The 27,835-nt window shown below is 51.2% G+C and overlaps 2 protein-coding genes across 3 annotated transcripts in view; one reads left to right on the top strand and one right to left on the bottom strand.

The window, feature by feature from the left end:
• The window catches only part of GNB3 (G protein subunit beta 3), a 75,579-nt gene extending 61,840 nt beyond the window's left edge, over positions 1–13,739 (top strand). For both annotated transcript variants that reach the window (XM_072129506.1, XM_072129505.1), the window contains exons 3-10: positions 2,875–2,913; positions 2,981–3,087; positions 3,771–3,834; positions 4,031–4,193; positions 4,580–4,646; positions 4,919–5,120; positions 5,193–5,409; positions 13,195–13,739. In XM_072129506.1, coding sequence (XP_071985607.1) covers positions 2,875–2,913; positions 2,981–3,087; positions 3,771–3,834; positions 4,031–4,193; positions 4,580–4,646; positions 4,919–5,120; positions 5,193–5,409; positions 13,195–13,301 — 966 coding nt within the window. In that variant the 3' untranslated portion in view covers positions 13,302–13,739. The remainder of the gene's footprint in view (positions 1–2,874; positions 2,914–2,980; positions 3,088–3,770; positions 3,835–4,030; positions 4,194–4,579; positions 4,647–4,918; positions 5,121–5,192; positions 5,410–13,194) is intronic.
• Positions 13,740–14,473: 734 nt separating this feature from the next.
• CDCA3 (cell division cycle associated 3) lies at positions 14,474–24,492 on the bottom strand. Its single transcript, XM_072129507.1, has 6 exons — positions 24,333–24,492; positions 23,506–23,654; positions 18,015–18,144; positions 17,362–17,592; positions 17,159–17,277; positions 14,474–14,716 (listed from the first exon to the last, which is right to left on the bottom strand). The coding sequence occupies exons 2-6, from the start codon at positions 23,626–23,628 to the stop codon at positions 14,594–14,596; spliced, it is 726 nt and encodes a 241-aa protein (XP_071985608.1). The 5' UTR covers positions 23,629–23,654; positions 24,333–24,492; the 3' UTR covers positions 14,474–14,593.
• Positions 24,493–27,835: the final 3,343 nt, after the last annotated feature.

Raw genomic sequence — 27,835 nt, 5'->3', positions numbered from 1 at the left:
TCCAGTATACTACACCTCCCCCAATATACTAACACCTCCCCCAATATACTACACCTCACCCAATATACTACACCTCCCCCAATATACTACACCTCCCCCAATATACTACACCTCCCCCAATATACTACACCTCCCCCAATATACTACACCTCCCCAATTACTACACCTCCCCCAATATACTACACCTCCCCCAATATACTACACCTCCCCCCAATATACTACACCTCCCCCAATATACTACACCTCCCCCATATACTACACCTCCCCCAATATACTACACTCCCCCATATACTACACCTCCCCCAATATACTACACCTCCCCCAATATACTACACCTCCCCCAATATACTACACCTCCCCAATATACTACACCTCCCCCAATATACTACACCTCCCCCAATATACTACACCTCCCCAATATACTACACCTCCCCCAATATACTACACCTCCCCCAATATACTACACCTCCCCCAATATACTACACCTCCCCCAATATACTACACCTCCCCCCAAATAACTACACCTCCCCCAATATACTACACCTCCCCAATATACTACACCTCCCCCAATATACTACACCCCCCAATATACTACACTCCCCCAATATACTACACCTCCCCCAATATACTACACCTCCCCAATATACTACACCTCCCCCAATATACTACACCTCCCCCAATATACTACACCTCCCCCAATATACTACACCTCCCCCAATATACTACACCTCCCCCAATATACTACACCTCCCCCAATATACTACACCTCCCCCAATATACTACACCTCCCCCAATATACTACACCTCCCCCAATATACTACACCTCCCCCAATATACTACACCTCCCCCAATATACTACACCTCCCCCAATATACTACACCTCCCCCAATATACTACACCTCCCCCAATATACTACACCTCCCCCCAATATACTACACCTCCCCAATATACTACACCTCCCCCAATATACTACACCTCCCCCAATATACTACACCTCCCCCAATATACTACACCTCCCCCCAATATACTACACCTCCCCCAATATACTACACCTCCCCCAATATACTACACCTCCCCCCAATATACTACACCTCCCCAATATACTACCCCTCCCCCAATATACTACACCTCCCCCCAATATACTACACCTCCCCCAATATACTACACCTCCCCCCAATATACTATCCTCCCCAATATACTACACCCCCACTACACCTCCCCCCAATATACTACACCTCCCCCCAATATACTACACCTCCCCCAATATACTACACCTCCCCCAATATACTACACCTCCCCCAATATACTACACCTCCCCCAATATACTACACCTCCCCCCAATATACTACACCTCCCCCAATATACTACACCTCCCCCCAATATACTACACCTCCCCCAATATACTACACCTCCCCCAATATACTACACCTCCCCCAATATACTACACCTCCCCCAATATACTACACCTCCCCCAATATACCCACCTCCCCCAATATACTACACCTCCCCCCAATATACTACACCTCCCCCAATATACTACACCTCCCCCAATATACTACACCTCCCCCCAATATACTACACCTCCCCCAATATACTACACCTCCCCCAATATACTACACCTCCCCCAATATACTACACCTCCCCCAATATACTACACCTCCCCCAATATACTACACCTCCCCCAATATACTACACCTCCCCCAATATACTACACTCCCCCATATACTACACCTCCCCCCAATATACTACACCTCCCCCAATATACTACACCTCCCCCAATATACTACACCTCCCCCAATATACTACACCTCCCCCAATATACTACACCTCCCCCAATATACTACACCTCCCCCAATATACTACACCTCCCCCAATATACTACACCTCCCCCAATATACTACACCTCCCCCCAATATACTACACCTCCCCCAATATACTACACCTCCCCCAATATACTACACCTCCCCCAATATACTACACTCCCCCAATATACTACACCTCCCCCAATATACTACACCTCCCCCCAATATACTACACCTCCCCCCAATATACTACACCTCCCCAATATACTACACCTCCCCCCAATATACTACACCTCCCCCAATATACTACACCTCCCCCCAATATACTACACCTCCCCAATACTACACTCCCCCAATATACTACACCTCCCCCAATATACTACACCTCCCCCAATATACTACACCTCCCCCCAATATACTACACCTCCCCCAATATACTACACCTCCCCCCAATATACTACACCTCCCCAATATACTACACCTCCCCCCAATATACTACACCTCCCCCAATATACTACACCTCCCCAATATACTACACCTCCCCCCAATATACTACACCTCCCCCCAATATACTACACCTCCCCCAATATACTACACCTCCCCCAATATACTACACCTCCCCCAATATACTACACCTCCCCCAATATACTACACCTCCCCCAATATACTACACCTCCCCCAATATACTACACCTCCCCAATATACTACACCTCCCCCAATATACTACACCTCCCCCCAATATACTACACCTCCCCCAATATACTACACCTCCCCCAATATACTACACCTCCCCCAATACACTACACCTCCCCCAATATACTACACCTCCCCCCAATATACTACACCTCCCCCAATATACTACACCTCCCCCCAATATACTACACCTCCCCCAATATACTACACCTCCCCAATATACTACACCTCCCCCAATATACTACACCTCCCCCAATATACTACACCTCCCCAATATACTACACCTCCCCAATATACTACACCTCCCCCAATATACTACACCTCCCCCCAATATACTACTCCTCTTATTTTCCATCTCCTCTTCATGATTTGCTTTCAGGACGCCAGAAAACAATGTGCAGACACGACCTTGGATCAGGTAAGTCGTCTCCTTGTTGTTTCCATTGTTTTCCTTAGTGCTCGGCGCTCACAGCCTCTTCTTGTAGATCACGTCGGGGATGGAGGTGGTTGGACGAATCCAGTTACGAACTAGAAGAACGCTCCGGGGTCACTTGGCTAAAATCTATGCAATGCACTGGTCCACCGACTCAAGGTACCGGCCGTGTATATGGTAGAGTTGTATATGGTTGTGTCCGGCGCCCGGTCATTATACTGCTAGTACTGAGAGATGAGGTCAAGGACCACCAGGGCTATTGGCTCTAGGAATGGGGCACCTCGGTGCGAATGGTAACTGGAACGGCTGAAGCTGAGGCCACAAGCTTGTTGGTTACAGTCTTACAAGAGTCACCAGGTGGTTACAGTATCATACAGCAGTCGGGTGGTCATCAAAGGGAAAGTCTCACGCCCCCCTGTCCTTACAATGGGGCCGTCATACAAACTTTGGCTGTCATTGAGTGGTTAATAATCTCCAGGCAGATCTATATGATAAATCACAGTGCACAGAGCAGGAGAAACAATACTTAGACTGCCAAAGATCAAAGTCTGCGTTATGGACCTGGCAGTTCCTGTGACCTCCATAGCAGTGGCAATGTACAGCAGTAACATCCCCCGGTACCCGGCCCGACGGCAGCGCTTTACATCAGTCACCAAGGAAAGAGCCGACAGACGGGAAGCCACCAGCTCCATGGTGTTAGGACCCCTTACTAGTATATATGTCTGGTGGTGCGACATGTTGGGGGTTATAGTTCTCAAATCATAGAGCAAAAATGAAGGTTCAGTGTTCAGGTGATGCTGGGATGTGTAGTACTTCCGCTGACTGTATGTTGTGTTCTATAGACTCCTGGTCAGCGCCTCTCAGGATGGAAAACTCATTGTCTGGGACACGTATACAACAAACAAGGTGAGATCCTTTCCATTGTGAGACCTGCAGAAGCTCTTCCTATAGTCAGATCAGGTCTATGAAGTCAGCAGCTGCTTCGTTACAATGTATCGTTCTGGAGTCCACGTAGATTAGAGCATTGTCTACACTATGAATATTATGTACCGGTCCGTGTCCTCATCCTGATCCACCTACATTGACCTTCTTATTCTTCAAGGTCCACGCTATCCCCCTGCGATCCTCCTGGGTGATGACTTGCGCCTATGCGCCCTCTGGTAACTTTGTTGCATGCGGTGGTTTAGATAACATGTGCTCCATCTACAATCTGAAGACGCGCGAGGGAAATGTCCGAGTTAGCCGCGAGCTGGCGGCTCATACAGGTCAGTCCCCACCATGACCTACCTCTAGGGTAGCCCATCAAGGTTAGATACCTAAGGGTGTGACTCCCATCATTGTGCTGATTGGACGATTAATGACCTATCCAACCGATAGCCCCTCAGGGCGCATTCACAGGATGCGTTGCGTCACGTTTTTTTGATCACATGTTGAAGTAACGTTGCGCCTCCATTCCATTTCCTAAAATGCAATGTTACTTCAACATGTGATTAAGGCTGAATGCACCAAAAACCGCGACCCAACGCATGGTGTGACTGCGCCCTCAGTATTTGTGCTGTAACCTCTTAATACACCTGTGAGCGGGGGGGGGGGGGGGGGATTTACGGGGTCTCCTCCTCCTTTGACACAATTTCCCTCCTATAATCCGCAGGTTACCTCTCCTGCTGTAGATTCCTGGATGATAACCAGATCGTCACCAGCTCGGGAGACACCACCTGGTAATATTCCTTTCCATATTTTGAACCCCCCAGTTTAGTAGATGATTGGCTGACCACAAATGGTGCCAATGCTGGGACCCCCTGCAATCATTGGAGAAGCCTGGCTGTAAGGGTTCCATGTAAGCTGCAGCGCCCCCACAGGTGAATGGTGAGTGGTCTCACGGCCGGGGCCAATTGATGGAGATCCTGAATAGAACACAATTAGTGCTGGTGCCCCATAATCTAGACTTTGGGGCCTCCAGATGTTACACCCCCCACTGTTTTCCCCTCAGTGCATTGTGGGATATTGAGACGGGGCAGCAGAAGACGGTGTTTGTGGGCCATACCGGCGACTGCATGAGCCTGGCTGTGTCTCCCGACTTTAACCTCTTCATCTCCGGGGCTTGTGACGCAACTGCCAAGCTGTGGGATGTGCGAGAGGGCGAATGCAGACAGACCTTCACTGGCCACGAGTCAGACATCAATGCCATCTGTGTGAGTATGGGCACGGCCCGCACAATGGGGGAGGTCCGGTGATATGGTGGTCTAACCCTGTCCTCTGCACAGTTCTTCCCCAGTGGTCAGGCCATCTGCACCGGCTCTGATGATGCCACGTGCCGCTTGTTTGACCTCCGTGCTGACCAGGAGCTCAGCGTCTACTCTCAGGACAGCATCATCTGTGGCATCACGTCCGTGGCGTTCTCCCGCAGCGGCCGCCTGCTCCTGGCCGGATACGATGACTTCAACTGTAACTTATGGGACTCACTAAAGTGTGAAAGAGTTGGTAAGTTCCTGGTCACTTTATGATCTCCTTTCCCGTCATGTTTCCATGAATCTGGTGCTGGACCACTGGACAAACACGTGTTCATCATGGGCCGAGCTCCAGTGATAGACCGTGGCACTGCCGCCTTCACTAGACAAACACGTGTTCATCATGAGCCGAGCTCCGGTGATAGACCGTGGCACTGCCGCCTTCACTAGACAAACACGTGTTCATCATGGGCCGAGCTCTGGTGATAGACCGTGGCACTGCCGCCTTCACTGGACAAACACGTGTTCATCATGAGCCGAGCTCCGGTATAGACCGTGGCACTGCCGCCATCACTGGACAAACACGTGTTCATCATGAGCCGAGCTCCGGTATAGACCGTGGCACTGCCGCCATCACTAGACAAACACGTGTTCATCATGGGCCGAGCTCCGGTATAGACCGTGGCACTGCCGCCATCAATAGACAAACACGTGTTCATCATGGGCCGAGCTCCGGTATAGACCGTGGCACTGCCGCCATCACTAGACAAACACGTGTTCATCATGGGCCGAGCTCCGGTATAGACCGTGGCACTGCCGCCATCACTAGACAAACACGTGTTCATCATGGGCCGAGCTCCGGTATAGACCGTGGCACTGCCGCCATCACTAGACAAACACGTGTTCATCATGAGCCGAGCTCCGGTGATAGACCGTGGCACTGCCGCCATCACTAGACAAACACGTGTTCATCATGAGCCGAGCTCCGGTGATAGACCGTGGCACTGCCGCCATCACTAGACAAACACGTGTTCATCATGGGCCGAGCTCCGGTGATAGACCGTGGCACCGCCGCCATCACTGGACAAACACGTGTTCATCATGGGCCGAGCTCCAGTGATAGACCGTGGCACTGCCGCCTTCACTGGACAAACACGTGTTCATCATGGGCCGAGCTCCAGTGATAGACCGTGGCACTGCCGCCTTCACTAGACAAACACGTGTTCATCATGAGCCGAGCTCCGGTGATAGACCGTGGCACTGCCGCCTTCACTAGACAAACACGTGTTCATCATGGGCTGAGCTCTGGTGATAGACCGTGGCACTGCCGCCTTCACTGGACAAACACGTGTTCATCATGAGCCGAGCTCCGGTATAGACCGTGGCACTGCCGCCATCACTGGACAAACACGTGTTCATCATGAGCCGAGCTCCGGTATAGACCGTGGCACTGCCGCCATCACTAGACAAACACGTGTTCATCATGGGCCGAGCTCCGGTATAGACCGTGGCACTGCCGCCATCACTAGACAAACACGTGTTCATCATGGGCCGAGCTCCGGTATAGACCGTGGCACTGCCGCCATCACTAGACAAACACGTGTTCATCATGAGCCGAGCTCCGGTGATAGACCGTGGCACTGCCGCCATCACTAGACAAACACGTGTTCATCATGAGCCGAGCTCCGGTGATAGACCGTGGCACTGCCGCCATCACTAGACAAACACGTGTTCATCATGGGCCGAGCTCCGGTGATAGACCGTGGCACCGCCGCCATCACTGGACAAACACGTGTTCATCATGGGCCGAGCTCCGGTGATAGAACGTGGCACTGCCGCCATCCCTGGACAAACACGTGTTCATCATGGGCCGAGCTCGGGTGATAGACCGTGGCACTGCCGCCATCACTAGACAAACACGTGTTCATCATGAGCCGAGCTCCGGTGATAGACCGTGGCACTGCCGCCATCACTGGACAAACACGTGTTCATCATGGGCCGAGCTCCGGTGATAGACCGTGGCACTGCCGCCATCACTGGACAAACACGTGTTCATCATGAGCCGAGCTCCGGTGATAGACCGTGGCACTGCCGCCATCACTAGACAAACAAGTGTTCATCATGGGCCGAGCTCCGGTGATAGACCGTGGCACTGCCGCCTTCACTGGACAAACACGTGTTCATCATGGGCCGAGCTCCAGTGATAGACCGTGGCACTGCCGCCTTCACTGGACAAACACGTGTTCATCATGGGCCGAGCTCCGGTGATAGACCGTGGCACTGCCGCCATCACTGGACAAACACGTGTTCATCATGAGCCGAGCTCCGGTGATAGACCGTGGCACTGCCGCCATCACTGGACAAACAAGTGTTCATCATGAGCCGAGCTCCGGTGATAGACCGTGGCACTGCCGCCATCACTGGACAAACAAGTGTTCATCATGAGCCGAGCTCCGGTGATAGACCGTGGCACTGCCGCCATCACTGGACAAACACGTGTTCATCATGAGCCGAGCTCCGGTGATAAACCGTGGCACTGCCGCCATCACTGCCGACCGGTCCTTTACTTTCTGCCATCGGGTGGCAGTGTGTGTGGCCAGATTTGCCACGTCTTTTTTTTCCACAAGGGTCATTGTTCTGAAAAAAACTAGGAGGGTTTGAAACTGGATTCTCCCAGAATCCCAGAATAGCTGGGAGATCCTTAGACAGGTATAGGGGCTGTATACGCTCTCCTGCGCAGGCTGTATATACTTCTCATGTGCCATATGGACATTTTTGCAGAATAATTTTAAATTTCAGAGGTTTTTGGAGCAACCGCACTGCTTTTTCATAAACCGCTTCCCTTTTTTGCCACGTGTACACAACACTCCAGTGACACCTACTGAAAATACATAAAAATGACCAAAAGCGGTGAAACTTTGGGCTGCCTCTATTAATAGACCTTCATTGCCAAGCAGGATTGTGGGCAAAAATAGGGGGGACATGAGGTTTCGGCCTAATACAGAAGTACAAGCGGTCCCCTACTTAAGGACACCAGACTTACAGACGATCCCTAGTTACAGACGGACCCCTCTGCCCCTGTGACCTCTGGTGACCTCTCTGGATGTTACTATAGTCCTAAATTGTAATAATCAGCTGTCAGGTGTCTGTAATGAAGCTTTATGGATAATCCTATTACAGCTAAAAATTTTGAAACTCCAATTGTCACTGGGGCAAGAGTTTGGATCTACAATTATAAAATATACAGTTCCGACTTACATACAAATTCGACTTAAGAACAAACCTATGGACCCTATCTTGTACGTAGCCCGGGGACTGTCTGTATGAAAACATGTCTGTGGTGCTCCCAGCAGCCAATAAGACGTCAACTCTCATGTACAAACCAGCCCTGGGAGGATGTAAGACCAATGCTGATTGGCTGCTATGAGCAGTTTGGTTACGAGGCCTATTGTGTCTCAGGTTCCCACTAATTACTCATCTTTGTTCATGACAAGTTTTCATTGTTCTTAAGAGATTGTGATTATCAGGTCACTCCCATTATATTCACACTGGGACAATCGCTCAATGTGAATGAAACAAAAATGTCCTTTCAAAGAAATGTCACCTGAAATAGGGTTATATAGGCCCGGGTCTCGTGGAAACCGTTGCTAGGCAACAACCGTGCTTCTCAGGAAGGGGTTAACACTTATCAGACATTGGACAGATCTTATTTGTGGACGTATTGACCATCATGGCGGCAGGTGCTGGTTATATAGGGGAATGCTGGCTATATACTGGGGCAGGGGCTGGCTATATAGGATGAATGCTGGCTATATACTGGGGCAGGTGCTAATTATATAGGGGAATGCTGGCTATATACTGGGGCAGGTGCTAATTATATAGGGGAATGCTGGCTATATACTGGGGCAGGGGCTGGCTATATAGGATGAATGCTGGCTATATACTGGGGAAGGTGCTAATTATATAGGGGAATGCTGGCTATATAGGGGGATGCTGGCTATATGAGGAATGTTGGCAATATACTGGGGCCAGGGCTGACTATATAGGGGGATGCTGGCTATATAGGGGGAATGCTGGCTATATACTGGGTCAGCGGCTGGCTATATACTGGGGCAGGTGCTGGCTATATAGGGGAATGCTGGCTATATACTTGGGCAGGTGTTGGCTATATAGGGGGAATGATGGCTATACACTGGGGCAGGGGTTGGCTATATAGGGGGAATGCTGGCTATATACTGGGGCAGGTGCTGGCTAAATAGGGGGAATGCTGGCTATATATTGGGGCAGGTGTTGGCTATATAGGGGGATGCTGGCTATATACTTGGGCAGGTGCTGGCTATATAAGGGGATGCTGGCTATATAGGGGGAATGCTGGCTATATACTGGGTCAGGGGCTGGCTATATACTGGGGCAGGTGCTGGCTATATACTTGGGCAGGTGCTGGCTATATAGGGGGAATGATGGCTATACACTGGGGCAGGGGTTGGCTATATAGGGGGAATGCTGGCTATATACTGGGGCAGGGGCAGGATATATAGGAGTGATGCTGGCTATATACTGGGGCAGGTGCTGGCTAAATAGGGGGAATGCTGGCTATATATTGGGGCAGGTGTTGGCTATATAGGGGGATGCTGGCTATATAATTGGGCAGGTGCTGGCTATATAGGGGGATGCTGGCTATATACTTGGGCAGGTGCTGGCTATATAGGGGAAATGCTGGCTATATACTGGGGCAGGGGCTGGATACATAGGGGAAATGCTGGCTATATACTGGGGCAGGGGCTGGCTATATAGGAGTGATGCTGGCTATATACTGGGGCAGGTGCTGGCTATATAGGGGAAATGCTTGCTATATACTGGGGCAGGGGCTGGCTATATAGGGGAAATGCTGGCTATATACTGGGGCAGGGGCTGGCTATATAGGAGTGATGCTGGCTATATACTGGGGCAGGTGCTGACTATATAGGGGGAATGCTGGCTATACACTGGGGCAGTGGTTGGCTATATAGGGGGAATGCTGGCTATATATTGGGGCAGGTGTTGGCTATATAGGGGGATGCTGGCTATATACTTGGGCAGGTGCTGGCTATATAGGGGGATGCTGGCTATATAATTGGGCAGGAGCTGGCTATATAGGGGGACTGCTGGCTATATAGGGGTGATGCTGGCTTTATACTTGGGCAGGTGCTGGCTTTATAGGGGGAATGCTGGCTATCTAGGGGGAATGCTGGCTATATACTGGGGCAGGGGCTGGCAATATAGGGGGAATGCTGGCTAAATAGGAGTAATGGTGGCTATATAATGGGACAGGTGCTGGCTATATAGGGGAATTGCTGGTTATATATAGGGGCAGGGACATTCTATATAGGGGAATGCTGGCTATATACTGGGGCAGGCTATATAAGGGGATGCTGGCTATATACTGGGGCAGGTGCTGGCTATATAGGGGCGATGCTGGCTATATAGGAGGATTGTTGGCTATATACTGGGGCAGGTGCTGGCTTTATAGGGGGAATGCTGGCTCTATACTGAGGCAGGTGCTAACTATATAGGGGGAGTGCTGGCTATATACTGGGGCAGGTGCTAACTATATAGGGGGAGTGCTGTCTATATACTGGGGCAGGTGCTGGCTATATAGAGGGAATGCTGGCTATATACTGAGGCAGGTGCTAACTATATAGGGGGAGTGCTGGCTGTATACTGGGGCAGGTGCTGGCTATATAGGGGTAATGCTGACTATCTATAGGGGCAGGTGCTGGCTATATACTGGGGCAGCGGCTGGCTATATAGGGGAAATGCAGGCTATATACTGGGGCAGGGGCTGGTTATCTAGGGGGATGCTGGCTATCTAGGGAGAATGCTGGTTATATACTGGGGCAGGGGCTGACTATATAGGGGGAATGCTGGTTATATACTTGGGCAGGTGCTGGCTTTATAGGGGGAATGCTGGCTATATAGGAGGAATGCTGGCTATATACTGGGGCAGGGGCTGGCTATATAGGGGAATGCTGGCTATATACTGGGGCAGGGGCTGGCTATATAGGGGAATGCTGGCTATATACTGGGGCAGGGGCTGGCTATATAGGGGAATGCTGGCTATATACTGGGGCAGGGGCTGGCTATATAGGGGAATGCTGGCTATATACTGGGGCAGGGGCTGGATATATAGGGGAATGCTGGCTATATACTGGGGCAGGGGCTGGCTATATAGGGGAATGCTGGCTATATACTGGGGCAGGGGCTGGCTATATAGGGGAATGCTGGCTATATACTGGGGCAGGGGCTGGATATATAGGGGACATGCTGGAAATTTACCCCATTTTTGTGGGCTGTTTTTATGGCTTGCAGCATGTGCTTCCCCTTTTACTCTTTGTGTCGGTCCTATTAAGGAGATCCCACATCTATAAAGGTTTTAACACTTTTTAAAAATATATAAAAAAGTCTGTTTTGCCATTTTCTGATAACTTTCTCGTACTTCGATGTCAGTGTTTGCTGAATGATCTTTTGATCAATTTTTATGAGTTACAAAAAGGCACCAGAAGTGGAGACTCGGACATTTGGCCTCTATTTCCGGTTACAGGGGTCACTGCTGGGAATAATCACTTCCATTTAATGTATATTGCCCAATCCCATAGTGTAAACCTATTGTTCACCCCTGTAGGAAAGGACAAGGAATCCAACAAAAGACATAAAATAAACAATGAAAATATAAAGAATTGTAAATATTTTATGTAACAGAAATATCAAACTGATTAAAAGCGGGGTTGTCCCAGGTGGGAGGCAAAATAGACGATTGTATTCCAACCAGTGAATTTACAGCATGGAAGATAATCGTGTATTAGTGTCAGTATAACGGGAATTCATGGGAAAGATACAATGCAGATACATTGCTACAGACTTACATAAGGATAATCATAATGCAAAAAGTAATTGCTCACCCATGTCGGTGCCTGGAATGACAACAGCTCCGACGTACATTTCGGCTGCTGTACGGCCACCCCCAGAGGAAGGCTGTATATCCTTATGTAAGTCTGTAGCAATGTACCTGCATTGTATCTTTCCCATGAATTCCCGTTATACTGACACTAATACACGATTATCTTCCATGCTGTAAATTCACTGGTTGGAATACAATCCTCTATTTTGCCTCCCACTGGGGACAACCCCGCTTTTAATCAAGTTTGTTATTTCTGTTACATAAAATATTTACAATTCTTTATATTTTCATTGTTTGTTTATTTTGTCTTTTGTTGGATTCCTCGTCCTTTCCTACAGGGGTGAACAATAGGTTATACATATATAATATAGACCAAGTTATTACATATTTCCCTATTCCCAATCCCATAATGTACAGATCTAACACTTATAGAAATAAACTAAATCCTAAATGTTCTAAGGAAAGGAGGAGATTCAGACGTTTAGGGTGCTAATGTTTTTGTAGTTAGGAGGGGATATTATTGATGTTACTAGAAAACCCCTTTAAGCTGCCGACAACCACTACAGGGACTTCTACACTCACCACCATGGCGGTCACTCAGCTTTCCCATAAATATAACAAATTGCTAACCACAAATTGTAAGAGGAGACGGCGCGAGCCGCCATGTTGGTTGTCACCCAGTTTTCATAAATAAAGGAATTAGAATGAAAGGAAATCTCCCATGAAAATCCCTCCTGATAACCAGGGACATTGCTCCTAGATCCAGGCCCCGGGGCTGTGGGATCTCCTTATATCTGTTATCCATGGCCTCTTTCCTACTAATATCAAAATTATGCTAATTAGATGAAATGGCTCTGGGAGTGTTACCAGAGCCTCTCCGTCTCCTTCACTGGATGTTACACTGTCTCCCCAGATCCCAATAATCTCCCACCGTGGGAGGGAGAGGGGCTCCGGCCCAGTGTGACAACCTGTGTAAGCGCCCCTGGTTTTCATGATGGATTTTGATTTCCTAAGAAATAGAAGGATAAAATCACACGGCAAGAATTTTTTTTTTCTTTCAAAAATGACTCAGTATTTTATTCATTTTCTATCACTTTGCAGGCGTGCTCTCAGGCCACGACAATCGGGTCAGCTGCCTCGGCGTCACCTCAGACGGAATGGCGGTCGCTACAGGATCCTGGGATAGTTTCCTCAAAATCTGGAACTGAATCTTCACAAGATACTTCACGCAGCAGAGACAGGGGCCCCTAAACTCACCTCCCCCAGCCCTCCAGTTACCAATATCCCTGAATGTGCCCTTATTAGTGCCCCATCTGCACCAGCGCCCCCATCAGGCCGGGCCCCCGCTTGGGTTTGCTGAGTGACACTTCTTAGCAGCTGCAGGAGAGAACACTGCCACCTAGTGACTGCTGCACAGCACTGCAGCCACATGGCAGCACCAGCAACCAGTCCCAACCGTGCACAGCAGCCGCTAGCCACAGCAAACCCGTCCACCTCTCCCCTCCCCCACCCCTGCTGCAGGCAACATCTGTGTGCACACTATTTATTCACTGAAGCATCTTCCCTTTTACTGTCACTTTTTTTTTTTCAAAACAAGTTTGTGTTTTATAGAAAGAGGAAAATAAAATCTATTTTAGGTCATTGCAGCCAAAGATTTAGCATCTTTCACATTGACACAAGACATAACTGGTTTATTACATCTCAGGTCTGTAGCTGCCTCAGTGTTTTACTCCAGATTTCTCCATAGGTTATAACTAGCTGCCCGGCTTTATACTGGGGGGGCACTGGCTTTATACTGGGGGGCTGTGACCAGTGCATTTCCCACCCTCGGCTTATACTCTAGTATATACAGTATTTTACCACCTAGTTTTCTAGGGACCTCATTTTCACTACAGACGGGTTGCAGAAGCCAATTACACCAAATATATAGTCCCGGTGCCTGAGTAAGTGCCCCCTGGTTTATCAGGATGGGTTCTGATGGTCACCAGGGACCTCATGTTCACTACAGACAGGTTGCAGAAGCCCCTCACACCTGCAGAGCACATCTGCCCTTCTGCTTTCTCTGAGCATTTGCTTTACCATATAATTGTGTGTTATAATTTACCTTGGACCCTGACAGCATCCTCAGTGTAGTCCCAGGGGCTGGGCTTTGCTGTGGATTAAAAAAAAACATGTGACTTGTCTGTGCTGCAGACTCCTCAGCTCTCAGACCCCACCTTTGTGTTCCCATACAGCTCCCTCCCCCCTGCTCCTTCAGAGCTCACAGCATATGGGGGAGGAGCCTGCAGCACAGAGAAGTCACTTTTTTTTTTTTTTTTTTTTTAATTTTTGTGTTGCGCCTGACAGGCAGAAGTAATCAAATCGCTGCATCATCCCCAGCTTGCATGAATAAAAATCTCATTTATTTTGGTCCAACATTGAAATTCACAGACACAGAAAAAGAAATATTTACAAGTAATGTAGGAGGTTAGTATACAGGTATATACAGCGGGGGAGGGGCTCAGCTCTGGCTCTGTGTATACTGTGCGTTCTCCTTATTATGGGACAGTTCCCAGCTGCAGTGAGAGATCTTCAGGCTCCTAATAGCTGACGACTGTTCAGACTGAAAAGGGATCTTCTTCACCTACAAGCAGGAAAGAGAAGTCAACATTACCCAAATATCGGAAGGGAGAACCCCAATACCATTATAACCCCAGTGCCATGTAAGGGGGCTCTCTGTAGCTCGCACAATGGGCCCCACGGATCCGTCACAGGAATAACAGGTACCTGAATATGGAACAAGTTTGGTTTCTGGGACCAACCCTTCAAGTTAATCATTTAGACTTCCTGCTATATCGAATGTCTGTGCACCGACTGCTGCAGGGTCAGAGGGACGGATCACCTGTCTGTCCTGCATGGCTGTGCACTGACTGCTGCAGGGTCAGAGGGACGGATCACCTGTCTGTTGTGCATGGCTGTGCACTGACTGCTGCAGGGTCAGAGGGACGGATCACCTGTCTGTCCTGCATGGCTGTGCACTGACTGCTGCAGGGTCAGAGGGACGGATCACCTGTCTGTTGTGCATGGCTGTGCACTGACTGCTGCAGGGTCAGAGGGACGGATCACCTGTCTGTCCTGCATGGCTGTGCACTGACTGCTGCAGGGTCGGATGGATGGATGGATTACCTGTCTGTCCTGCATGGCTGTGCACCGACTGCTGCAGGGTCAGAGGGACGGATCACCTGTCTGTCCTGCATGGCTGTGCACTGACTGCTGCAGGGTCAGAGGGACGGATCACCTGTCTGTCCTGCATGGCTGTGCACTGACTGCTGCAGGGTCGGATGGATGGATTACCTGTCTGTCCTGCATGGCTGTGCACCGACTGCTGCAGGGTCGGATGGATGGATTACCTGTCTGTCCTGCAGGGCTGTGCACTGACTGCTGCAGGGTCAGAGGGACGGATCACCTGTCTGTCCTGCATGGCTGTGCATTGACTGCTGCAGGGTCGGATGGACGGATCACCTGTCTGTCCTGCAGGGCTGTGCACTGACTGCTGCAGGGTCGGATGGATGGATGGATCACCTGTCTGTTCTGCATGGCAGTGCACTGACTGCTGCAGGGTCGGATGGATGGATGGATTACCTGTCTGTTCTGCATGGCTGTGCACTGACTGCTGCAGGGTCGGATGGATGGATGGATGGATTACCTGTCTGTCCTGCATGGCTGTGCACCGACTGCTGCAGGGTCAGAGGGACGGATCACCTGTCTGTCCTGCATGGCTGTGCACTGACTGCTGCAGGGTTGGATGGATGGATTACCTGTCTGTTCTGCATGGCAGTGCACTGACTGCTGCAGGGTCGGATGGATGGATGGATTACCTGTCTGTTCTGCATGGCTGTGCACTGACTGCTGCAGGGTCGGATGGATGGATGGATTACCTGTCTGTCCTGCATGGCTGTGCACTGACTGCTGCAGGGTCAGAGGGACGGATCACCTGTCTGTTCTGCATGGCTGTGCACTGACTGCTGCAGGGTCAGAGGGACGGATCACCTGTCTGTCCTGCATGGCTGTGCACTGACTGCTGCAGGGTCAGAGGGACGGATCACCTGTCTGTTCTGCATGGCTGTGCACTGACTGCTGCAGGGTCAGAGGGACGGATCACCTGTCTGTCCTGCATGGCTGTGCACTGACTGCTGCAGGGTCGGATGGACGGATCACCTGTCTGTCCTGCATGGCTGTGCACTGACTGCTGCAGGGTCAGAGGGACGGATCACCTGTCTGTTCTGCATGGCTGTGCACTGACTGCTGCAGGGTCAGAGGGACGGATCACCTGTCTGTCCTGCATGGCTGTGCACTGACTGCTGCAGGGTCGGATGGACGGATCACCTGTCTGTCCTGCATGGCTGTGCACTGACTGCTGCAGGGTCGGATGGACGGATCACCTGTCTGTTCTGCATGGCAGTGCACTGACTGCTGCAGGGTCGGATGGATTACCTGTCTTTTCTGCATGGCAGTGCACTGACTGCTGCAGGGTCAGAGGGACGGATCACCTGTCTGTCCTGCAGGGCTGTGCACTGACTGCTGCAGGGTCGGATGGATGGCTGGATCACCTGTCTGTTCTGCATGGCTGTGCACTGACTGCTGCAGGGTCAGAGGGACGGATCACCTGTCTTTTCTGCATGGCTGTGCACTGACTGCTGCAGGGTCAGAGGGATGGATCACCTGTCTGTCCTGCATGGCAGTGCACTGACTGCTGCAGGGTCAGAGGGACGGATCACCTGTCTGTTCTGCATGGCTGTGCACTGACTGCTGCAGGGTCAGAGGGACGGATCACCTGTCTTTTCTGCATGGCTGTGCACTGACTGCTGCAGGGTCAGAGGGACGGATCACCTGTGTGTTCTGCATGGCTGTGCACTGACTGCTGCAGGGTCGGATGGATGGATGGATGGATGGATTACCTGTCTGTTCTGAATGGCTGTGCACTGACTGCTGCAGGGTCAGAGGGACGGATCACCTGTGTGTTCTGCATGGCTGTGCACTGACTGCTGCAGGGTCGGATGGATGGATGGATGGATGGATGGATTACCTGTCTGTTCTGCATGGCTGTGCAGGGCGAGTTGTCCTCCTGCAGGATTTTCAGGGGCGATCGCCCGCGGGCGGTGGAGACCAGCGCTTTCCTGGGTCGCTGACGCACGTTCTTTGCACCTGCAAAACCAAAGCCACAGATCAGACATGAGGTCACGATGTTCATGTAGTCATTATAAATAAAGTTCTGTGCAGTGGCATCACCTGGTGCATGAGGCGATTTGCCCCTTTGTCTGGGCTGCGGCCCACTGGGCGGCGCTGGTTCTTCTGGAGGGGCACAGATCACAGGCTCCTCAGCAGGTGGCGGCAGAGCTTCACTCACTGGTTGCTGGTCCGAGGTCTCGGCCTCTTTATTGGCTTGGGGGCTGCCCTCAATCCCAGAATCCTCGGAGACAAAGACCTCACTGAGCTGCTTAACCAGAAGGTTCAAGGAATCTAAAAGAGGAAAAGACAATTAGAGGGTCAATAGGGGCTTAAGCTGCAGGTCCCCAAAATACACGTCGTCCTCGAGTCGTCCTCTTCTACTCAGACGCTTCAATTATTATATATCTTTGGGAAACTTGTGCGGAGAGGAAATCCATTATAACCAGCTTTCTTACACCTCTGAAAGGCAGATTGTTTTCCTGAGAAAGTTGGGTGAATGCCAGATGAGCCTCATCATTATCTCCTAATCAGCGCTAAAGGGTCCAAGATTGACCTCATGGTTGGAGATCACGCGGGATAATCCCATGACGTCGCATTAGGAGTTGTCCTACCCCAGGGGCAGCGTCACCCTCTGATGTGCATGGAGCAGCCTGGGGTACAAGGAATCACTCAGCTGGGATCTGTCACAGTGTGCCGGCCAAGGAGGTACTCACCATGTAGAGAGGGCCGCAGGGGGGTGCGCACAATGCCCTGTGTGGGGGAGCGGGGGTCATTTATTACAGAGGGCTCGCTCACTTCTTCCTCTTGTGCGTCTACGTGACAGCGCGGCAGAGACTCCCCGACCTGCAATGATAGTACAGGGGGAAGACTTTCTATCAAGTACAACCTAGAATTGTGCAGGGTTCATCCGCTGCACCCCCAAACCCTACAAAGCTGATGCCGAATGCCTCAAAGCAGGAAAAACTTCTTTCAGATCCAAATACGACATAAGAAAAACCGGATCAACATGTACAGAAGGATTTTACCCAACGTCATACATCCAGACCGCGACCAAACACGTGGAAAGTATCTGCTATAACCTCTCCAGCGACAGAGAGAAAGAGGAAGTCCCTTGTCTATGGTGATGGTAGAGCCTCCTCTCCTCTAGGTGTAGAGGATACCCCCTGTCTATGGTGATGGAATAACCTCCTCTCCTCTAGGTGTAGAGGATACCCCCTGTCTATGGCGATGGTAGAACCTCCTCTCCTCTAGGTGTAGAGGATACCCCCTGTCTATGGTGATGGTAGAATCGCCTCTCCTCTAGGTGTAGAGGATGCCTCCTGTCTATGGTGATGGTAGAACCTCCTCTCCTCTAGGTGTAGAGGATGCCCCCTGTCTATGGTGAGGGTAGAACCTCCTCTCCTCTAGGTGTAGAGGATGTCCCCTGTCTATGGTGATGGAATAACCTCCTCTCCTCTAGGTGTAGAGGATGCCCCCTGTCTATGGTGATGGTAGAACCTCCTCTCCTCTAGGTGTAGAGGATGCCCCCTGTCTATGGTGATGGTAGAGCCTCCTCTCCTCTAGGTGTAGAGGATGCCCCCTGTCTATGGTGATGGTAGAACCTCCTCTCCTCTAGGTGTAGAGGATACCCCCTGTCTATGGCGATGGTAGAACCTCCTCTCCTCTAGGTGTAGAGGATGCCCCCTGTCTATGGTGATGGTAGAGCCTCCTCTCCTCCAGGTGTAGAGGATGCCCCCTGTCTATGGTGATGGTAGAACCTCCTCTCCTCTAGGTGTAGAGGATGCCCCCTGTCTATGGTGATGGTAGAACCTCCCCTCCTCTAGGTGTAGAGGATGCCCCTGTCTATGGTGATGGTAGAGCCTCCTCTCCTCTAGGTGTAGAGGATGCCCCTGTCTATGGTGATGGTAGAACCTCCTCTCCTCTAGGTGTAGAGGATGCCCCCTGTCTATGGTGATGGTAGAACCTCCTCTCCTCTAGGTGTAGAGGATGCCCCCTGTCTATGGTGATGGTAGAACCTCCTCTCCTCTAGGTGTAGAGGATGCCCCCTGTGTATGGTGATGGTAGAACCTCCTGTCCTCTAGGTGTAGAGGATGCCTCCTGTCTATGGTGATGGTAGAACCTCCTCTCCTCTAGGTGTAGAGGATGCCTCCTGTCTATGGTGATGGTAGAACCTCCTCTCCTCTAGGTGTAGAGGATGCTCCGTGTCTGTGGTGATGGTAGATCCTCCTCTCCTCTAGGTGTAGAGGATGTCCCCTGTCTATGGTGATGGTAGAACCTCCTCTCCTCTAGGTGTAGAGGATGCCCCCTGTCTATGGTGATGGTAGAACCTCCTCTCCTCTAGGTGTAGAGGATGCCCCCTGTCTATGGTGATGGTAGAACCTCCTCTCCTCTAGGTGTAGAGGATGTCCCCTGTCTATGGTGATGGTAGAACCTCCTCTCCTCTAGGTGTAGAGGATGCCTCCTGTCTATGGTGATGGTAGACCCTCCTCTCCTCTAGGTGTAGAGGATGCCCCCTGTCTATGGTGATGGTAGAACCTCCTCTCCTCTAGGTGTAGAGGATGTCCCCTGTCTATGGTGATGGTAGAACCTCCTCTCCTCTAGGTGTAGAGGATGTCCCCTGTCTATGGTGATGGTAGATCCTCCTCTCCTCTAGGTGTAGAGGATGCCCCCTGTCTATGGTGATGGTAGAACCTCCTCTCCTCTAGGTGTAGAAGATGGCCCCTGTCTATGGTGATGGTAGAACCTCCTCTCCTCTAGGTGTAGAGGATGCCCCCTGTCTATGGTGATGGTAGAACCTCTTCTCCTCTAGGTGTAGAGGATGTCCCCTGTCTATGGTGATGGTAGATCCTCCTCTCCTCTAGGTGTAGAGGATGCCCCCTGTCTATGGTGATGGTAGAACCTCCTCTCCTCTAGGTGTAGAGGATGCCCCCTGTCTATGGTGATGGTAGAACCTCCTCTCCTCTAGGTGTAGAGGATGCCCCCTGTCTATGGTGATGGTAGAACCTCCTCTCCTCTAGGTGTAGAGGATGCCCCCTGTCTATGGTGATGGTAGAACTTCCTCTCCTCTATGTGTAGAGGATGCCCCCTGTCTATGGTGATGGTAGAACCTCCTCTCCTCTAGGTGTAGAGGATGCCCCCTGTCTATGGTGATGGTAGAACCTCCTCTCCTCTAGGTGTAGAGGATGCCCCTGTCTATGGTGATGGTAGAACCTCCTCTCCTCTAGGTGTAGAGGATGCCCCCTGTCTATGGTGATGGTAGAACCTCCTTTCCTCTAGGTGTAGAGGATGCCCCCTGTCTATGGTGATGGTAGAACCTCCTCTCCTCTAGGTGTAGAGGATGCCCCCTGTCTATGGTGATGGTAGAACCTCCTTTCCTCTAGGTGTAGAGGATGCCCCCTGTCTATGGTGATGGTAGAACCTCCTTTCCTCTAGGTGTAGAGGATGCCCCCTGTCTATGGTGATGGTAGAACTTCCTCTCCTCTATGTGTAGAGGATGCCCCCTGTCTATGGTGATGGTAGAACCTCCTCTCCTCTAGGTGTAGAGGATGCCCCCTGTCTATGGTGATGGTAGAACCTCCTCTCCTCTAGGTGTAGAGGATGCCCCTGTCTATGGTGATGGTAGAACCTCCTCTCCTCTAGGTGTAGAGGATGCCCCCTGTCTATGGTGATGGTAGAACCTCCTCTCCTCTAGGTGTAGTGGATGCCCCCTGTCTATGGTGATGGTAGAACCTCCTTTCCTCTAGGTGTAGAGGATGCCCCCTGTCTATGGTGATGGTAGAACCTCCTCTCCTCTAGGTGTAGAGGATGCCCCCTGTCTATGGTGATGGTAGAACCTCCTCTCCTCTAGGTGTAGAGGATGCCCCCTGTCTATGGTGATGGTAGAACCTCCTCTCCTCTAGGTGTAGAGGATACCCCCTGTCTATGGTGATGGTAGAACCACCTCTCCTCTAGGTGTAGAGGATGCCCTCTGTCTATGGTGATGGTAGAACCTCCTCTCCTCTAGGTGTAGAAGATGGCCCCTGTCTATGGTGATGGTAGAACCTCCTCTCCTCTAGGTGTAGAGGATGTCCCCTGTCTATGGTGATGATAGAACCTCCCCTCCTCTAGGTGTAGAGGATGCCCCCTGTCTATGGTGATGGTAGAACCTCTTCTCCTCTAGGTGTAGAGGATGTCCCCTGTCTATGGTGATGGTAGAACCTCCTCTCTTCTAGGTGTAGAGGATGCCCCCTGTCTATGGTGACGGTAGATCCTCCTCTCCTCTAGGTGTAGAGGATGTCCCCTGTCTATGGTGATGGTAGATCCTCCTCTCCTCTAGGTGTAGAGGATGCCCCCTGTCTATGGTGATGGTAGAACCTCTTCTCCTCTAGGTGTAGAGGATGTCCCCTGTCTATGGTGATGGTAGATCCTCCTCTCCTCTAGGTGTAGAGGATGCCCCCTGTCTATGGTGATGGTAGAGCCTCCTCTCCTCTAGGTGTAGAGGATGCCCCCTGTCTATGGTGATGGTAGAGCCTCCTCTCCTCTAGGTGTAGAGGATGCCCCCTGTCTATGGTGATGGTAGAACCTCCTCTCCTCTAGGTGTAGAGGATGCCCCCTGTCTATGGTGATGATAGAACCTCCTCTCCTCTAGGTGTAGAGGATGCCCCCTGTCTATGGTGATGGTAGAACCTCCTCTCCTCTAGGTGTAGAGGATGCCCCCTGTCTATGGTGATGGTAGAACCTCCTCTCCTCTAGGTGTAGAGGATGCCCCTGTCTATGGTGATGGTAGAACCTCCTCTCCTCTAGGTGTAGAGGATGCCCCCTGTCTATGGTGATGATGGAACCTCCTCTCCTCTAGGTGTAGAGGATGCTCCCTGTCTATGGTGATGGTAGAATCTCCTCTCCTGTAGGTGTAGAGGATGTCCCCTGTCTATGGTGATGGTAGAACCTCCTCTCCTCTAGGTGTAGGGGATGCCCCCTGTCTATGGTGATGGTAGAACCTCCTCTCCTCTAGGTGTAGAGGATGTCCCCTGTCTATGGTGATGGTAGAACTTCCTCTCCTCTAGGTGTAGAGGATGCTCTCTGTCTATGGTGATGGTAGAACTTCCTCTCCTCTAGGTGTAGAGGATGCTCTCTGTCTATGGTGATGGTAGAACCTCCTCTCCTCTAGGTGTAGAGGATGCCCCCTGTCTATGGTGATGGTAGAACCTCCTCTCCTCTAGGTGTAGAGGATGTCCCCTGTCTATGGTGATGGTAGAACCTCCTCTCCTCTAGGTGTAGAGGATATCCCCTGTCTATGGTAATGGTAGAACCTCATCTCCTCTAGGTGTAGAGGATGCCCCTGTCTATGGTGATGGTAGAACCACCTCTCCTCTAGGTGTAGAGGATGCCCCTGTCTATGGTGATGGTAGAACCACCTCTCCTCTAGGTGTAGAGGATGCCCCCTGTCTATGGTGATGGTAGAACCTCCTCTCCTCTAGGTGTAGAGGATGCCCCTGTCTATGGTGATGGTAGAACCTCCTCTCCTCTAGGTGTAGAGGATATCCCCTGTCTATGGTAATGGTAGAACCTCATCTCCTCTAGGTGTAGAGGATGCCCCCTGTCTATGGTGATGGTAGAACCTCCTCTCCTCTAGGTGTAGAGGATGCCCCCTGTCTATGGTGATGGTAGAACCTCCTCTCCTCTAGGTGTAGAGGATGCCTCCTGTCTATGGTGATGGTAGAACCTCCTCTCCTCTAGGTGTAGAGGATGCCCCCTGTCTATGGTGATGGTAGAGCCTCCTCTTCTCTAGGTGTAGAGGATGCCCCCTGTCTATGGTGATGGTAGAACCTCCTCTCCTCTAGGTGTAGAGGATGCCCCCTGTCTATGGTGATGGTAGAACCTCCTCTCCTCTAGGTGTAGAGGATGCCCCCTGTCTATGGTGATGGTAGAACCTCCTCTCCTCTAGGTGTAGAGGATGCCGCCTGTCTATGGTGATGGTATAACCTCCTCTCCTCTAGGTGTAGAGGATGTCCCCTGTCTATGGTGATGGTAGAATCTCCTCTCCTCTAGGTGTAGAGGATGCCCCTGTATATGGTGATGGTAGAACCTCCTCTCCTCTAGGTGTAGAGGATGCCCCCTGTCTATGGTGATGATAGAACCTCCTCTCCTCTAGGTGTAGAGGATGCCCCCTGTCTATGGTGATGGTAGAACCTCCTCTCCTCTAGGTGTAGGTATAATATGACTTACCTCAATAGGAGTCCTGGGTATCCCCACTGAGGGGGAGCGGGGGTCGATCACATGGGCCAGGTGACGATTTTGTAGAGGACGGGATGGGGTCACCTGCTGCTCCCTGGAATCCGCTATTCCCATCTTGCGAGTTGCTAAGAGTCACTTATCTGCGGGGAGAGAGAAGTGTTAATATACCAACCTCTGATGTATAGGAATATACCACTACACACAGGGAGGGGGGGGGGGGTCACAGGCAGGACCCCCTGATCAAACAGATGTCAGCTGTCTGGGTGATATATACTCTGGAGGGGCCCTCTGCCCCCGCAGCATAAGATTGTGTACAGGAGACCCCAATACATCACTTTATCTACATTTGGGGGGGCACAACGTAATAATAGCAGCAGCGCCCCCCCCCCCTCCCTCCCAGAAATATCCTCGTACATTATAACAGGAGGAACCTATAGACCCCGAGATCAGCAGGAGAGCGCCCCCCGCACTGGGGAAGGGTCACCCCCAAATCCAAACCAAGGGCCGCACACACCCGGGGGCTCCAGAGCCGTCCCCATAGGGAAAGCCTAAAGTCACCACAACAACTAGACGGGGGGGGGATACACGGTGCCCCCCGGACCACAGCCCCCGCTACACACCAGATACCGGGCCCCGCACTCGCCCCCTGCCCCGGGCTCCGCACTCGCCCCCTGCCCCGGGCTCCGCACTCGCCCCCTGCCCCGGGCTCCGCACTCGCCCCCTGCCCCGGGCTCCGCACTCGCCCCCTGCCCCGGGCTCCGCACTCGCCCCCTGCCCCGGGCTCCGCACTCACCCCCTGACCCGGGCCCCGCACTCACCCCGCACGATCTCTCGGTCTCCGCCTCTGATCTGCAGCCACAACATCTGCTGCACCGACTTCCTAACTGCAACATTCAAACCAAGCGCCGCAACCAATCACAAGGCAGGTCAGCGCTTATTGGTCAAAAAACGTCCCTCCCCTCATTACCGCCAATAATAATCGAATTGCTTCCATTTAAAGAGGTGGGCGTATTTAAGACGGTGATTGGCTACTGAGGATGCCGTGGATACAGCAGTAACATCTGATTGGTCCTCCAGTCTTCCTGCACGCCGAGACCCCGCTGGTAGCCATTTTGCTAGAGACTGTAACTAAGAAAGTCTATGGCAATAGACAACAAAATGGCTGCTACAGCGCGGACACATCTAGGACACATATAGTATTACCGCTTTTTTGGTCTCGAGAAGCCCTGCGTTTTTTTTACTGATTTTTTTTTTTTTTAATAATTTGACGTTAACATAACAGTATTTTATAATCATAAACATTGGATAATATCAAGTCATAACGCTCTATTCACATTCTGCTTATGTGCTGTGTTATAGGCGTATTACACCCGCTCCCCTGACAGTGGCGGCCACCCTCAGGCTACATTCACACGAACGTATGGGGGACGTATATACAGGCGACGTTTATATGGCCGATGTATACCCAACCCCAAAACACTTCAATGGCCTCACGGCGCCATAGGGGAGCGGTATGATGCAGCACACATGTGCCAACGTACCGCTCTATAGCCCATAGAAAGATGGGACATGTCTTATCTTTCTACAGAATACGCTCCGTGCGCCATATTCCTCTATGGAGAGGGGCGGGGATGAGCGGCGCTCACCTCCTCCTCTCCCCGGCGCCGCCATGTGCCCGCTGTGCTACGGTACGTGTGGCAGTGTGAATGCCCCTTAGTCTGTATATACCTGTGTACGTGTCCCGGTCCTCTGGGTGATGTGTAACACTTGTTGGTAAGTGAATACCTTGTCTGGTTCTGAGGACTGGACCGTCTACACCTCCATGCAGGTCACTCGTATATTTATCAGGTATATTTCGTTATTTGACCATTGTGGACTATTTCTGTCTCTTTTTAAATGCATTTGTTTTAATGGATCTAATAAAGTGTAATTGGGTGCTTTCTACAGTTTGTTTTTTGTTTCCTCTTTGTGGTAAGATTAGATAAGACCAGCGCCGGGATGATGATGAAGAGCAGCGCTGGTGGGTATGTGGAGTTTGGTTTTTGTTTGTAGTGGTAGTTTCCCTCCTTTTACATTTGGTTTCCCACTTTTATTTATCTCCCCATATTTATATGTAATACTATCTATACTCCCACCCCTCCTCACATGGTGTGGCCCCTGTTCTCCATCCCGCAAATATTGTGGCCTCCTGTCCTCCACCCTCCCTAAATGTGACCTCCTGTCCTCCTCTTACTGTGACCTCCTGTCCTTCATCCTCCTCATGTTGCGGCCTCCTGTTCTCCAGCCCGCTCTTCCTGTGCCCCCCTGTCCTCCAGCCCCCTCTTCCTGTGCCCCCTGTCCTCCAGCTCCCTCTTCCTGTGCCCCCTGTCCTCCAGCCCCCTCTTCCTGTGCCCCCTGTCCTCCAGCTCCCTCTTCCTGTGCCCCCCTGTCCTCCAGCCTCCACTTCCTGTGGCCTCCTGTTCTTCACCCTCCTCTTCCTGCGGCCCCCTGGCCTTCAGCCCCCTTTTCCTGTGGCCCCCTGTCCTCCAACCTCCTCTTCCTGTGACCCCCTGTCCTCCAATCTCCTCTTCCTGTGGCCCCCTGTCCTCCAACCTCCTCTTCCTGTGGCCCCCTGTCCTCCAACCCCCTCTTCCTGTGCCCCCCTGTCCTCTAGCCTCCTCTTTATGTGGCCCCTATATTAAAAAAAAAAAAAGTTACTTACCTTCCCCCGCAGCAGTCTCACTTCCTCTTCTCCTGGGTTCTGACTGACTTGGAGGAGGGACAGGGCCAGATGAGGGGAGGAGCTACCCTTTCACATGGCTCCTTCAGGGTAGAGGGCGCTGATCCTGGCCCTGATGCTTCGGCCTCCCTGCAGCTCATATGTACGGGACCAGGAGTGGGGAGACAATCTCCCAACCACGGCGGGACAGTGGCTGCAAACCGGGACTGTCCCACCAATTCCAGTACAGCTGGATGCTATGGTGTGAGGATACAACCCCCCCCCCCCCCCCAGTACACTTGGAGAAGCTACAATCCTAGCGTATAAATCCATACATAACAGTCTTGCTGCTACTAACAGCTTCCACAGTGGTCTGATTACACATCTCTGGAGGGAGAGTACCTAGCTGGGAGAGTGCTCTGGGTGGTGAAGGCACACCCAATGTGTACCAAGCATACTCCTTTCAGCCGGGAATCCTTTAAAACAACACAATAGATCCATATACAAAAGATAAGTTGATGTTCTGTGTCGCTCGCTTTATTCCTTGGTGCTGGGCCAAGACAAGGTATTTTGGTGTTAACAAAAGAGGGACACAAACAGACGCTCTCCCCTTTGTACGTCTTTAATATGAAAAACAAAACAAAAACAAATGCGCTGTTTGTGCCCCCCATACAGTAAAATGCCACCCTTCCTGGCCCAACAGTATAATGGCCCCTCACTGCCCCCTCCCGGGCAGGATGGACCCCCTTTGTTTACACTTTATACTGCCCCTTAGTGTAGGGAATTTATTGCCTCCGATACAAAGTGATGCCCCAGAATGTTGTCTTGGGAGTGAGGTGTCATCTACCCCTCCACAGCAGCAGCGGGGTCTCATACTTAGTGGACTTCCTATAACATTACATGACATTACTGCAGACGCTTTGTCCAGTAACATGCAGCTCCCGGGCCACAATGCAGAATCAGCCCCCGCTTCCCTACCGAACTACAAGATATGCTTCATAGAAGCTTGTAAGCCCCCCATGGTTTGGCCCCCACTTCCCTACCCCACTACAAGGAATGCTTTATAGAAGCTTGTAAGCCCCCCATGGTTTGGCCCCCACTTCCCTATCCCACTACAAGATATGCTTTATAGAAGGTTATAAGCCCCCCATGGTTTGACCCATTTTTGGTCCGTTTTTAAGAAGTCCGTTAAAAAAAAGGAACCTTTTTTTTCGTTTTTGTCTTTTTTTTCCCCAATTATCATGATTGGGGAAAAAATGGATGCGGTTTTTAACGGACCGCTTAAAAAATGGTCCAAAAACTGGTTCAAAACGCCACGTGTGCCGCCCCTCTGACACTCCATGTTTCATGGCCTCAGGTCTTGAACACCTATGAAGCCACATTGATTGTATGATGCACGTTCCGTTCATGGGTTACACCTGCAGGAATGTACAACGCGACGGCTGGAAATCTTACACGTTGTTATTACTTTATTACCTTTCTTCAGTGTTTATTGTTGTTCTTATGGTTGTGAAGCCACAGCACAGAGGGGCTCTGGTAACTCCCCCAGAGGCTGTCTGTATGAGGAGAGCTCCTACAGATATGGGGTTTACTGCATATATATGCCTTATATTGCCACCGCCG

Source organism: Engystomops pustulosus, chromosome 11 (assembly GCF_040894005.1).
Source record: "Engystomops pustulosus chromosome 11, aEngPut4.maternal, whole genome shotgun sequence".
Taxonomy (NCBI): Eukaryota; Metazoa; Chordata; class Amphibia; order Anura; family Leptodactylidae; genus Engystomops; species Engystomops pustulosus.
The sequence above is the reverse complement of the archived record's forward strand: the minus strand, read 5'-3'. Positions and strand labels throughout refer to the sequence as shown.

Coding starts and splice junctions, on each gene's coding strand:
- CDCA3 (XM_072129507.1), bottom strand. CDS start 23,628: ATGGGAATAGCGGATTCCAGGGAGCAGCAGGTGACCCCATCCCGTCCT. Junction 17,593..18,014: donor CCTGCGGCCCTCTCTACATG/GTGAGTACCTCC, acceptor TTCCTCTTTTAG/ATTCCTTGAACCTTCTGGTT. Junction 17,278..17,361: donor CAAATCGCCTCATGCACCAG/GTGATGCCACTG, acceptor TTGGTTTTGCAG/GTGCAAAGAACGTGCGTCAG.